Here is a 13,979-nt window from a genome sequence, read left to right as displayed (position 1 = left end):
CTAGACTGAATAAAACATATAGGTTCAAATGGCTTTGAGCATTATGTAACTCAACATCTGAGGTCATCAGTCCCATAGAACTTAGAACTATTTAAACCTAACTAACCTAAGGACATCTCACACATCCATGCTCGAGGCAGGATTCGAACCTGTGACCGTAGGAGTCACGCGGTTTCGGACTGAAGTGCGTAGAACCGCTGGCCACCGCGGCCGGCAAAACATATATAACACGTGTACAATTTTTATTATTTACTCACATACTTGTGTTAGAATGTGACCCAAACAGGTTTTCACAGAAGGTGTTACGCAAATGAAAATGCTTAAATTCGAATTTTCTTAATTACATCTCTTTCTCTAATGACTTTCGTATTCTCTTGACAAAGCCATATGTTGCTCTTCTTTCGTCGTCTTGGTATTCTTTTTAAGGGGGCAGCACTATTCGTAATTCGTGCGTCTCTTTTGTTTACATTTTCTTTGTAGACTTCGCCTTTACCCCCACAGCCAAAGAACTAAAGAGGTAAGGTCTAAGGACCTTGGTAACCAAGAGACGTAATCATTTCTGCTTATCCGTCTTCCGAGAACTGTTAGATTTAAATGTGTCACTTGACTACTAGAATGTGATCCCTCAGTGCTGGAAGGTAATTCCTATCCTTGTAGCCAAAAGATCTCTTCCAGTTATCCTGGAAGTTCGTTTTCTAGGAAGTCTAGGAAATGGAGTCTAGAGCGATGATGTAACACAACAGGCCCAACCAACTGACTATCACATCACTTCTGACTACTCGACTTTCATTAAACTGCTAAAAAAGTGTTCGGAGGATTATTAATTTTGATGATAATTGTTCAAAACTGCGCATTAACTGCGTTTTCGTTGGAAAAAAGAAATAAATTTCAGCTTTTTAAGGCATGAACTTGAAGGTAAATAGGACGGTTAATAGATTTTAATAAACTGGGTATTATCCCAATAAATCGACTTACGTATACGGACAAAGTTATTCTAATAAGTGGTAGCAAAGAGGCCTTGTAACTTATGACAAGTTATTATAGAAAAATATTGTAAGAAAACCGAGTACATGGTCAAGAGCAACGCACCCAATGATCAAACCCCATCGATAATTGACGAATTAATTTTTAAAAGAGTAGATATATTTAAATATTTGGGAAGCATTTTAGTGAGCAGAAAGAATAGAAACTGAGATTAAGCAAGGATCACAGCAAATAGTTCACATTTTGCTTTACGGAATGTGCTGCGCAGTAGAGCAGTTTCAAGAAGTTTTAAAATCAGCCTATACCAGAGTGTAATTCTCCCGGTAGCTCCGTATGGTCTGCAACGTTTGTATTAAAGAAAACCCGTGAACAAAAACTGCTGTTCTGCGAGAGAAAGATATTAAGGAAAATGTCTGGTCACATTTCGGACACACAGTAACCGGAACGGAGGATGTTAAAAAAAACCAGGGACTGGCAAACCTATCGCCCATTTGGGATCAAAGAAACGTAACTCGAAAAACCATGTTTTGAGATAATTCGATTTAAAGGTTTTGTCCAAAAAAATGACTTTTTATGGTAAATTAAAAGTATACTTCATTGACTTGTTTTCTAGTAGGTGCTACTTATTCTAGTCACTCGGTGGACACTAATGAAATATTTCATGAAATTAAGCACGTAGTTACGTTTGTCCGATCCTTAACTTAATGGCTGCTCATGTATAACATATGAACGTCAAACAAATAATATGCGGCTTTAAGCAATATTATTATATGAACTGTTACTGTAGTTGTGTTAATAACGTCTTTATAAATATGGATTACACGGAACAAGCTATGAGAATGTGTGTCAGTGCTACTCAATATTACAAGAAAGAGAACTGTTTCTCAGGAAGTTTATTATCAGTCTATGATAGAGAATACATAAAAGCCATAATTATTTTCACTTTCCATTATTTGTCTACAGTAACATTTAACTTACAATAAGTAATTTACAGGTAACAGAAATAATATTCTTTTTGTTTTAATCTTCACATAACGAACTTAGGAAAAATCATTTTAACGAAACTTGAAAGTCACGATCATTGTAGGAATACTTGCAAACATCGTGTCAGGCTGTTCTTTCCTACATTGCAGCCAAACAATCTTGAGCCATTTCACAGTTCTCCATTCTTAGCAGTTTTCCTATTCCGAATTTTTTTTCTGAAGCTCGTTGAAATCTAAAATTTGAGTGTTATGCATTTCTGTCACTCTGTATTTGTTGGAGGTCATTCTTACAATTGTACACCAGCCAATGGCGTCAAAAACATCCACATGTTTACTTTTTCTTTCGATGCTCGCATGCCGTGAGTCTACTACCATTTGTGAATGATCAGGCCGAAAAAAGCATTGGTCGATAGTTGGGATGTCCAGTGTATTCACACCATGCAAACACCAAAGTTCTCATGTTGGCATTCCTGTTCTGGCCTCCACAGGGATCACAAAACAAGGTTTTCGTTTTCCTTGTGCATGACTTTTCAAAAAATCCCGCAGACATGGAGCCACCTTTATGGACCCCTTTTTGCTGTTGTCTCGTTCCACATGTAGCAAACTGTTTCGTTTTCTCCTACATTAAGAACTGTGAGACTGTACAGGGAGAGCCTTCATTTATAGAATACTGCCTTTGCATTCACTTTAGGGCAGTAAGGCACAGCTTGTAAGTCAAATTCAGCTAGTAAAGATTTTCCTTTTCTTGTACTGTCTTTCTTAATATTCTTAAATTGCCTTGCCATTTATTTCCTTTCCAAATGCTCTTCCTGTTCGCTTTTAAAATTTTTTCCTTCTCCTCAGCTGATCGTTGTGAACTTTAGACATTTATCACATACCTTTTCGTGGCCTGTGGAATTTCAGATTAAATTCCTTTGTGAATATTTCCCTATACAGCCATAATTTCTTGACTGTCTTTCCTTCCTCATAGCATTGTTCCCGATATAACATATACATTATATTAATACTCATATCGGCAGGTAAGTAATCTGCTGTACGTTCTTTCCTCTTGTAATGGTAAGATAGGGCAGGAAAACTCTTAATGTGTTCTTCACTTTCTTGTGGTCTATTTATACCTGGTTCATGGCATCTTCTTCGCTCTTTCTCAATTACGCGATGTTCATCTCTTTTATAATGGTATTTCTTACTAAAGTTTCAGAAATTTCAAATGCCTTGAGGAAAAACTGCACACACACTTGAATCTTATCAGTTCCCTTTATTGGATAGAATTTCTTCGTCCTCTTCCTTCGTGAGTTACTGATTTTGTCCTCACTCTTTGCTTCTCTTCTTCTTCGACTAACTTATTTAGGTACTGCCATTCTAGCTCAAGTGATCCATCCCAGTAGGCTCTACGGATATTTTGTCTGTCTTGCTCAGTAAACTTACTGCGGCACTGTCATGGCCGTTTAGAGCAATCTTTTGCCTTCACATTTCTTGGCGGAACTTCAGAATTCTTAATAGAAATATATGCCCTACCATGCTTTCGATTGAATTTTCTTTTATTTCTTTTCCATTTTTCCTTAACAACTACCCTCTTTTATTTTCTTGTTTTATTATTATTCTCAATACCAGCATTGTCATCTGCAATTTCCCTGTCCTGATTGTGATGATTTACTCGTGCACTAGTTGCATCCTCAGCAGTTTTTGTGACATTCTTTACAAGGGACACTGTATGCTCAACGCTGCTGCCTGTAACAATAATATAACAGGTATTCAGAGGAAGGGAAAGAAAATTAACTGGAACTGCTATAGTGTGTAGTAATTGTTTGGCAGTTCACCAGAATCACTACCGGCTCATAGTGATGATCATCATTTGTATCTGAACCAATGAATCTCCTAAGCATCTCCACATCATGTTCTTCCTCAGCTATGAATATAAATATAAATAATAATAATAATAATAATAATAATAATAATAATAATAATAATAATAATGACAACAGCAGTAATAGCAATAACAATAATTACTATTATTATATACACACTACAAAACAGGTTCTAATACTTACAAAATTTGATTAAATTCTGCTCCTTCTCCGGGCACATTTTCACCATCCTTCTTCCTCTGGACTCCATAGCGCTCCTACTTGATTGTAAACCCATTCACAACTGAAGGAATATTTATCTTTCTTGCCAGCAAGTCACATTTCATTGTTGTCACAGAGTGACGGCGACAATGCGTCTAAAGAAAAGTACCGAGAAAAGCAACTTCTAACAGGATTAGAGAAACGTAAGAGCTGTTCCGTTTCACAAGTTAACACTGGGTCCTGTGGTCTAAAAATGGATCAGCTCTTCTGTCTGTCTGATCCTCATTATTTTTTGTAAAATGTAGATACGTTGACAACTAAAACGGAATCAATAGAAATTCTAGCCATGTGTGAGCTGGCATTATCTTGCGGAATTGTAAGCTCAGGAAGGCTTAACATGAAGGGCAACAAAGCAGTTCGTAAAATATCGTCCACGTACCGGTGCGCTGTAAGGATGCCGCGGTATGACGACCAAAAGGGTACTACTATGAACTAAGTTGGCACCCTAGGCCGTCACTCCTGTTTGTTGGGTCATGTGCCGGACAACTATCAATTTCGTAACCAATCCCTGTCTGGGGCGTCTCCGGACACGGTTTTGGTCTACAAACTCGTTGACTCGAGTAGAATTGTCTTCAGTGATGAGTCCCGCTTCGAACTGAGCTCCGATGACTAGCAAAGACGTGTGTGGAGGCACCCGAGACAGTGGTGGAATGCCAGCCTGACGTGAATGGTGTTCAGAGGTGTCATTTCTTTTCATAGCAGGAGTTTGTCGTCCGTGACACATTTACAGTGCAGTGGTTCGCCGATGAAGTTCTACGACCCGTTTTGTTGTCCTTTCTGGCAAGCCTTCCCAGTCTTACGTTTCAGAAAGATAATGCCCGCCCACACACAGCTAGAGTTTCTACTGGTTGTCTTTGTGCTTGCAAAACCCTAACTTGGTCAGCGAGGTCGCCGTATCTTTCCTCAATTGAGATAGCTTGGAGCGTTATGGGCAGGGGCCTCCAACCATCTCGAAATTTTGACGATCTAACGCACCAAATGGACAGAGTTTGGCACGATCTCCCTCAGAAGGAGACCCAACAACTCTGTCAATCAATGGCGAGTAACTGCTGGCATAACGGCCAGAGGTTGACCAATGCTTTAATGACTTGCTGAGTTTATTAAGCTCTTTCTCTTGAATAAATCATCCAATTTTCTTTTTTAAAAAAGTTATTTTTTTATTTTAGTATTTCTCTCGAACGCAGTGCAATTGGAAGACGTGTTGTACTATGGTAGCTCGTGTAAGTAATTTTTCAGAAGTTATTGCTACCCATGCTGTTTAGAAATGTCACAGTGTGCACCCTGACCTGCTGACAATATGGCACTGCTCGTGGTCCCTGCAGTCGTGAGCGCGCTCTTCTACTGGCTGGTGGGCTACGCGCTGGCGTACGGGAAGGGCAACCAGTTCCTGGGGCTGGAGCTGTGGGCCAGTGTAGGCCTGCCCAGCGACAGGATGGCGCACTGGTTCTTCCAGTTCGTCTTCGCCGCCACGGCCGCCACCATCGTCTCCGGCGCCGTCGCAGAGCGCTGCCAGTACGTCGCCTACCTCATCTACAGCGCCGTCATCTCAGGTGAGGCCGCAGACGTGACTAACTGTCTTTATCTACATCTACATTTATACTCCGCAAGCCGCCCAACGGTGTGTGAGGGAGGGCACTTTACGTGCCACTGTCATTATCTCCCTTTCCTGTTCCAGTCGCGTATGGTTCGCGGAAAGAACGACTGCCGCAAAGCCCCCGTGCGCGCTCGAATCTCTCTAATTTTACATTCGTGATCTCCTCGGGAGGTATAAGTAGGGGGAAGAAATGTATTCGATACCTCATCCAGAAACGCACCCTCTCGAAACCTGGACAGCAAGCTACACCGCGATGGAGAGCGCCTCTCTTGCAGAGTCTGCCACTTGAGTATGCTAAACGTGTCCGTAACGCTATCGCGCTCACCAAATAACCCTGTGACGAAACACGCCGCTCTTCTTTGGATCTTCTCTGTCTCCTCTGTCAACCCGACCTGGTACTGATCCCACACTGATGAACAATACACAAGTATAGGTCTTACGAGTGTTTTGTACGCCACCGCCTTTGTTGATGGACTACATTTTCTAAGGACTCTCCCAATGAATCTCAACCTGGTACCCGCCTTACCAACAATTTTATATGATCATTCCACTTCAAATCGTTCCGCACGCATACTCCCAGATATTTTACAGAAGTAACTGCTACCAGTGTTTGTTCCGCTATCATATAATTATACAATAAAGGATCCTTCTTTCTATGTATTCGTAATACATTACATTTATCTATGTTAAGGGTCAGTTGCCACTCCCTGCACCAAGTGCCTATCTGCTGCAGATCTTCCTGCATTTCGCAGCAATTTTATAATGCTGCAGCTTCTCTGTATACTACAGCATCATCCGCGAAAAGCTGCATGGAACTTTTGACACTATCTACTAGGTCATTTATATATATTGTGAAAAGCAATGGTCCCATAACACTTCCCTGTGGCACGCCAGAGGTTACTTTAACGTCTGTAGACGTCTCTCCATTGAGAACAACATGCTGTGTTCTGTTTGCTAAAAATTCTTCAATCCAGCCACACAGCTGGTCTGATATTCCGTAGGCTCATACTTTGTTTATCAAGCGACAGTGAGGAACTGTATCGAACGCCTTCCGGAAGTCAAGGAAAATGGCATCTACCTGGGAGCCTGTATCTAATATTTTCTGGGCCTCATGAACAAATAAAGCGAGTAGGGTCTCACACGATCGCTGTTTCCGGAATCTATGTTGATTCCTACAGAGCAGATTCTGGGTTTCCAGAAATGTCATGATACGCGAGCAAAAAACATGTTCCAAAATTTATGTTGTTGCTGTCGTTGTTGTGGTTTTCAGTCTGTAGACTGGTTTGATGCAGCTCTCCACGCTACTATACCCTGCACAAGTCTCTTCATCTCCAAATAACTGCTGAAATCTACATCCTTCTCAATCTACTTACAGTAGTCATCTGTTAGTCTCCCTCTACGATTTTTACCCCCCTAGAGTTCCGTCCAATAACTAAAATGATGATCCCTTCTTTTAGTCAATTTCTCCCACAAATTTGTTTTCTCTCCAGTTCTATTCAGTACCTCCTCATGAGCTATGTGTTCTACCCATCTATCTTCAGCATTCTCTTGTAGTACCACATTTGCAAAGCTTCTATTCTCTCCTTGTCTGAACTATTTATCGTTCACGTTTCACTTCCAGACAAATAACTTCCCAAGGCCTTAGAGTGTTCATTTTACGCGTTGCGTGTGAAAAGTCCGTCCAAAAATAAAAACTACTTACGTGTTTGGGGTAAACCTTTTTTGTTTTTCGACATAGTCTCCTTTTAGACTTATACACTTCGTTCAGAGCTGTTCAAATTTGTTGATACTTCCAAATAATAGGAATTGTCCAAGTCTGCAAAATAGTTATTAGCTGCTGCAACCACCTCCTTGTCTGAATGAAATCTTTATCCTGCCTGTCATTTCTTCAAATTGGGGAACAAATAATAGTCTGAGGGAGCGAAATCTGGAGAACAGGGGAGGAAGTGAAAAGGGTTGTAATCCTATTTCATTAATTTTGCGACCACAGCTGCTGGTGCATTGTCGTGATGGAAAAGAACTTTTCTGCAGTCCAATCGCCGGCGTTTTTCTTGCAGCTCGGTTTTCAGATGGTCCAATAACGATGAATAATATGCACCTGCAATAGTTTTACCCTTTTCCAGATAGTCGATGAGGATTATCCCTTGCGAATCCCAAAAGACAGTCGCCATAACCTTTCCGTGCCGAAGGACTGGTTTTCGCCATTTTTGGTGCAGATTCTCCCTTGGTAACCCATTGTTTAGCTTGTTGCTTGGTCTCAGGAGTATAGTAATGTATCCATGTTTCATCCACAGTAACGAAATGACGCTTAAAGTCCTATGGATTCTTCCTGAACAGCTGCAAACCATCCTTGCAACACTTCACACGATTCCGGTTTTGGTCAAGCGTGAGCAATCGTGGAACCCATCTTGCGGATAGCTTTCTCATGCCCAAGAGTTTATGCAAAATATTCTATACCCATTCATTCGAGATGCCCACAGCACCAGCAATCTAACGCACCTTAACTCTTCTGTCATCCAATGATTTCTGGAGTCGTAACCTCCACAGGGCGTCCAGAACGTTCAGCATCACTTGTGCCCATGGCCACTCCGAAAATTTTGAAACCACTAATAAACTGTTCTAATCGAAGGTACAGAGTCACTGTAATGTTTATTAAGCTTCTCTTCAGTCTCCTGAGGCGTTTTGCATTTCATAAATAATGTCTAATCACCACACGAAATTCTTTTTCTTCAATTTTTTGACAATCACTGGGGTCCCTTGATTCACACGAATGCCAAACACAAAGAAATAGATCAGTATGGCTCAAACTTGGTGTACGTTCTTTCCAAAGATGCTAATAACTAAACATGACCTCGATACGCGCCGGTTGTGCCATCTCTCGGACTTTGCACGGACTTTTCAAACGCCCCACGTAACTGAATACATTAAAATGTCTCAAAAGCTACACACCACCTCAAAAAAGTTATAATTCCAGTTTGTTTATGTCGGAGAGGGACATCCAACGACTCCACACACCACCCAATGCGTCGGTGGCTGGATGTCACTTTGAAATCTTCAATGAGAACCACCTTTTGTATTGCAGGTTACGACTCTAGGGCAAAATCTACATACGTTTTCTCTGAAGCAAAGACTTCGCTTCGCCACCGATGGCACTGTATTCGGAGGAATAGAAATGGTTACACAGTGACACGTGGGGACCCATCTCCATGTTCCGAGGGTAGGACAGGAAAGTATTTGATAACTTGTAATTGGAAACCGCATTCGCAGCGTCCGACATATCGAACACAGGACTACTCGACGCGCCACCGTGGCCGTGTAGCGAACTACGACCTAACATAACTGGCAATACATTGCGACCGGAGCTCACGCATCGTGCAGACGTAGAAGAGTATGCGTCTCTAAACATTACAGTATTTGTGCAGTGGTTGTTGCCTGCACACGTACCTATCATTTGGAGAACATAGGTGCAAGTGGGCAATGAATGTTGCAAACACGTTTAAGAAAAAGATAAGGACTATAATCTTAGTAATCAATATTACAGTCTTACAAAATAGTGATGATAATAATGAACCTCGAAAATAATTTGGTTTTGTAACCGTAACACAAACGAATTCTTTTGTTTCTACACCCTAGAAAATTTTATTTTGCCCCTCAGAATATAACTATCCCCCAATTGGGAAACAATGTTCTGTGGCATAAGCCTTTACACAGACGCCTACCGCGACGAACTTGTAAGTTAGGACTAGAGACTCTGCAGAAAGTCGTATTAACAGATTATGTCAGTACGACAAATAATTTTACAAATAAGTCGATTATTATCACAAACACATCGGGCACAGTATTACGCTGACATTGGAGCAGAGAGAATAATTTATTTTCGCCTGTCTTGCACACCTTTTCTTTCTATCACTTTCTGGGTGAGTACACTGCATAATTATAATCCATTTTCTCTAGATTAGAAATAAATATATCAGGTGATCAAAAAGTCAGTATAAATTTGAAAACTAAGTAAACCACGGAATAATGCAGATAGAGAGGAAAAAATTGGCACACATGCTTGGAACGACATGGGGTTTTGTTAGAAGCAAAAAAAAAGAAAGTATTGCTAGACGCGTGACAGATCTCTTGCGCGCGTCGTTTGGAGATGATCGCCTGCTCAGCCGCCACCTTCGTCACGCTTGTCCTCCCAGTTCCCCAGACCTCAGTCCGTGCGATTGTTGGCTTTGGGTTACCTGAAGTCGCAAGTGTATCGTGATCGACCGACATCTCTAGGGATGCTGAAAGACAATATCCGACGCCAATGCCTCACCATAAGTTCGGACATGCTTTACCGTGCTGTTCACAACATTATAGTTCGACTACAGCTATTGCTGAGGGATGATGGTGGACATATTGCGCATTTCATGTAAATAACATCACCTTTGCTTTGTATTACTTTGTTATGCTAATTATTGCTATTCTGATCAGATGAAGCGCCATCTGTCGGACATTTTGTGAACTTTTGTATTATGTTGGTTCTAATAAAACCCCATGTCATTCCAAACATGTGTGTCAATTTGTACCTCTCTATCTACATTATTCCGTGATTTATTCAGTTTTCAAATTATACTGACTTTTTGACCACCCGGTACATCTCGTCTTAAGTTTAAATAAAAGTTCAATATGTTAGGTCCATTTCGTACGCAGCAACATGTGGAATAAACATGTATCAATCGCAAACTCTCAAGTGTGTTTAAACGGCGTAGCAACCCTGTGCAATGAACATCTCCGTGGCTTCACATAAAACAAAGCTTTACAAAGTACTCTCTCATGCATAACATAAGGTAATGAATTACCAACTTATGATCACATTGTACTTTTTATAAAATCAAATAACTAAAGTTTACGTATCTTAATACACTAAACTGATCTTTGTCGAAGTACCAGGCCTTTGCTCAGATCTCTCTTCCAGGAAGAGCATTCGACTGTTACTATTACAGTCATGGACTTTCAGTCAGACTGAAGCTGCACTTGGGTGGCTCAGTTGGTCGTGCGTTGCCCTTGAAAGAGTCCTAGTGCGACCATTTCTGACGGTGATAAGATCGTATGACACCCTTTACTTATGGGCCTCACGTTTCTAACCAGGTCTTAACCTAATTCATGATGTTACGTTGATATGTTTGGAAGTTTCCAAGGTCTATGAAGAACGTATTGATCCATATACGGCTAAACATCTCAGAATATCTCATTCGAAAGTCGGAAATACTCTAAAACATTATCAGCGCAAATTATGAAATCCTTCATTTCAATTACTGTTGTGTTAATAGTAAATTCTTTGTTCTGTTATTGAATGCCCGCTAATCCGATAAACGAGTCAGTTTTTCAAGATCATTTTTTTTCGAGAATAGTTGACAATTTTCCACAATTATCAAGCGCTACATACTCCTAATTAACCAGGCAAACTTAACATTTGTCCCGCACTGAATAGAGATGTGTCATCCAGACATTTATCCATTGCGTTGCTGTAAGGCTTCAATGTATCACTTCTTCGATATGTTTCAAAATGTAGAGGCCTGCTAGTCTACAGCACGGCCATCTCAGATGAGAGAGGAAGAATTCTACAGAGGAGATCGCTTCGTTACCATTTATTTTAGCTCCTACGAAACTTGAATCTTGTGGTCGAGTACTTCAATTCACGGAAACTTAAATAAATCCACAAAAAGCCTAGCCTCCATCTTAGGTCGCACCACTTGACGTTTGCGTCGCCCAGATTTCCATACCTCCATCTACAACCAATCCATGCCTCTGACTAGAACTAACCTTAGACAGAAAGCTAACATGTTATGCACATCCCCTTACCATCCAACACAAAACACGAATCCAACTAAAACTATTGAAACTTCTAACAGGAAGCACCTGGGGTCAACATCCTTTTACCATTATCTTCACCTATAAGTCGCTCAACCACCCAATCTTCACCTCCGCCAACGTTGCCTTAAATTCTACAAGATCTCCATCTGGCTTTCCACATCCACCTACCCTTCCCAACTCGTATCCTGTACCAACTCATCCACTCCCATCACCTGCAGCACCTTCGAATGCAATACATTAATTGCCAAACACTGTCCCAGCACCCAACATGCCAAACACTTATCAATCACCAATCCACGTATCCTGTAGCGCTACTATACCACCTTTCATGCACGTTCGTACCTTATCTATTCAAAAATTCTCTTGGCGTCTTCCTTCCAAATTAACAAATTAACATTGTAAATGTAGACCAGATGTGATTTGAATTCAAAGAAGTAGTATCGACAACAGTTGAGAGAATTGTACCAAATAAAGTAACCAACGACAGAGGTGATCCCCCTGCGTACACGAAACGGATTAGAACACTGTTTCAGACACAACGAAAAAAGCATATCAAATTCAAGCGAACGCAAAATCCCCAAGATTGGCGATCTTTTACAGAAGCTCGAAAGTTAGCGCGGGCCTCAGTGCGAGATGCTTATAACAGTTTCCACAATGAAATTTTGACTCGAAACCTGGCAGAAAATCCAAAGAGATTCTGGTCGTATGTGAAGTATGCTACCGGCGAGATACAGTCACTGCCTTCTCTGCGCAATGCCAATAGAAATACTATCTAAGACAGTACTGCGAAAACAGAGTTACTAAACACAGCCTTCCGAAATTCCTTCGCCAAAGAAGACGAAGTAAATATTCCAGAATTAGAATCAAGAAGAGCTACCAAAATTAGCTTACAATTAGAAGTAGATATCCTCGAAGTAGTGAAGCAACTTAAATCGCTTAATTCTTTTGACAAAATAGCCATTATATTTTTCGGGTTTTAAGTACAACTTACATTATCAGCTGGTACAGCAAGATGAGCTTCACACAAGAACGTCCTGTTAGGTCCGTCTTCCGGTCCAGACTGTATACTAGTTAGGGTCCTTTCAGAGCATGCTGATGCGATAGCTCCACAGTTAACAATCATATACAACCATTCACTCGACGAAAGATCTGACACAAAAACTGGAAAGTTTCACAGGTCACACCAATATTCAAGAAAATCAGTCGGAGTAATCCGCTAAATTACAGGCCTATATCATTAACATCGATATGCAATAAGATTTTATAACATATATTGTATACGAAAGTTATGACTTACCTTGAAGATAACCGTTTATGGACTCACACTCAACACGGATTTAGAAAACATACTTTTGTGAAACACAGCTAGCTCCTTACTCACACGAATTGTTGAATGGTTTCGACCAGGGATTTCAAATTGATTCCATAACTCTAAATTTCTAGAAGGCTTTTAACACTTTCCTCACAAGTAGCTTGTACTCAAATTGCCTGCTGATGCAATATCGTCTCAGTTATGCTACTGGATTCTTGATTTCGTGTCAGAGGGGTCACAGTTCGTAGTAATTGACGGAAAGTCATCGAGTGAAACGGAACTGATGTCTGGCGTTCCCCAAGGTAGTGTAACAGATCCTCTGCTGTTCCTGATCTATATTAACGATTTAAGAGACAATCTGAGCAGTCGTGTTAGATTGTTTACATGCGATGCTGTCGTTAGGCATTTAGTAAAATCATTAGAAGTTCAAAACAAAGTGCAAAACGATTTAGAAAAGATATTTGTATTGTGCGAAAATTGTCAATCGATCCTAAATAATGAAAAGTATAAGGTCATCCACATGAATGCTAAAAAAAATCCATTAAACCTCGGTTACACGGTAAATAAATCAAATTTAAAGGCAGTAAATTCATATAAACACCCAGAAGCTACAGTTACGGACGACTTAATTTGGAAAGAACAATATAAAATGTTGTGGGGGAAGGTGAACCAAAGACTGCATTATTGGTAGAACAGAAGATGCAACAGATCTACTAAAGAAACTGCCTACAATATGCTTGTCAATCTTCTTTTGGAGTATTGCTGCTCGATATAGGTTTCTTACCAGACAGGATTATCGGAGTTCATCGAGAAAGTTAAAAGAACGGCAGCACGTTTTGTATTATCGAGAAATAGGGGAGAGAATGTCACGGATATGATACAGGTTTGGGGGTAGACATCATTAAAACAAAAGAGTTTCTCGTTGCAGTAGGACCTTCTCACGAATTTCAGTCACCAACTTTCTTCTACGAATGCGAAAATATTTTGTCGACGCCGACCTACATAGGGAGGAGCGATCACCACAATAAAATAAGGGAAATCAGAGCTCGCACGGAGAGATATGGGTGTTCGTTAATTCCGGGCTCTGTTCGAGACTGGAATAATAGAGAATTATTGTGAAGGTATGAATC

At 40.6% G+C, this 13,979-nt stretch overlaps 1 protein-coding gene across 1 annotated transcript in view; it reads left to right on the top strand.

The window, feature by feature from the left end:
- Positions 1-13,979, top strand: part of LOC126334687 (putative ammonium transporter 1) — a 330,161-nt gene that overhangs the window by 212,965 nt on the left and 103,217 nt on the right. Inside the window, exon 4 of the mRNA XM_049997174.1 lies at positions 5,416-5,643. Within this exon, the coding sequence (XP_049853131.1) occupies positions 5,416-5,643 (228 nt within the window). The remainder of the gene's footprint in view (positions 1-5,415; positions 5,644-13,979) is intronic.

This window comes from Schistocerca gregaria, chromosome 1 (assembly GCF_023897955.1).
Source record: "Schistocerca gregaria isolate iqSchGreg1 chromosome 1, iqSchGreg1.2, whole genome shotgun sequence".
Taxonomy (NCBI): domain Eukaryota; kingdom Metazoa; phylum Arthropoda; class Insecta; order Orthoptera; family Acrididae; genus Schistocerca; species Schistocerca gregaria.
Note: the sequence above shows the minus strand (reverse complement) of the source record. Positions and strands in the feature narration are given on the sequence as shown.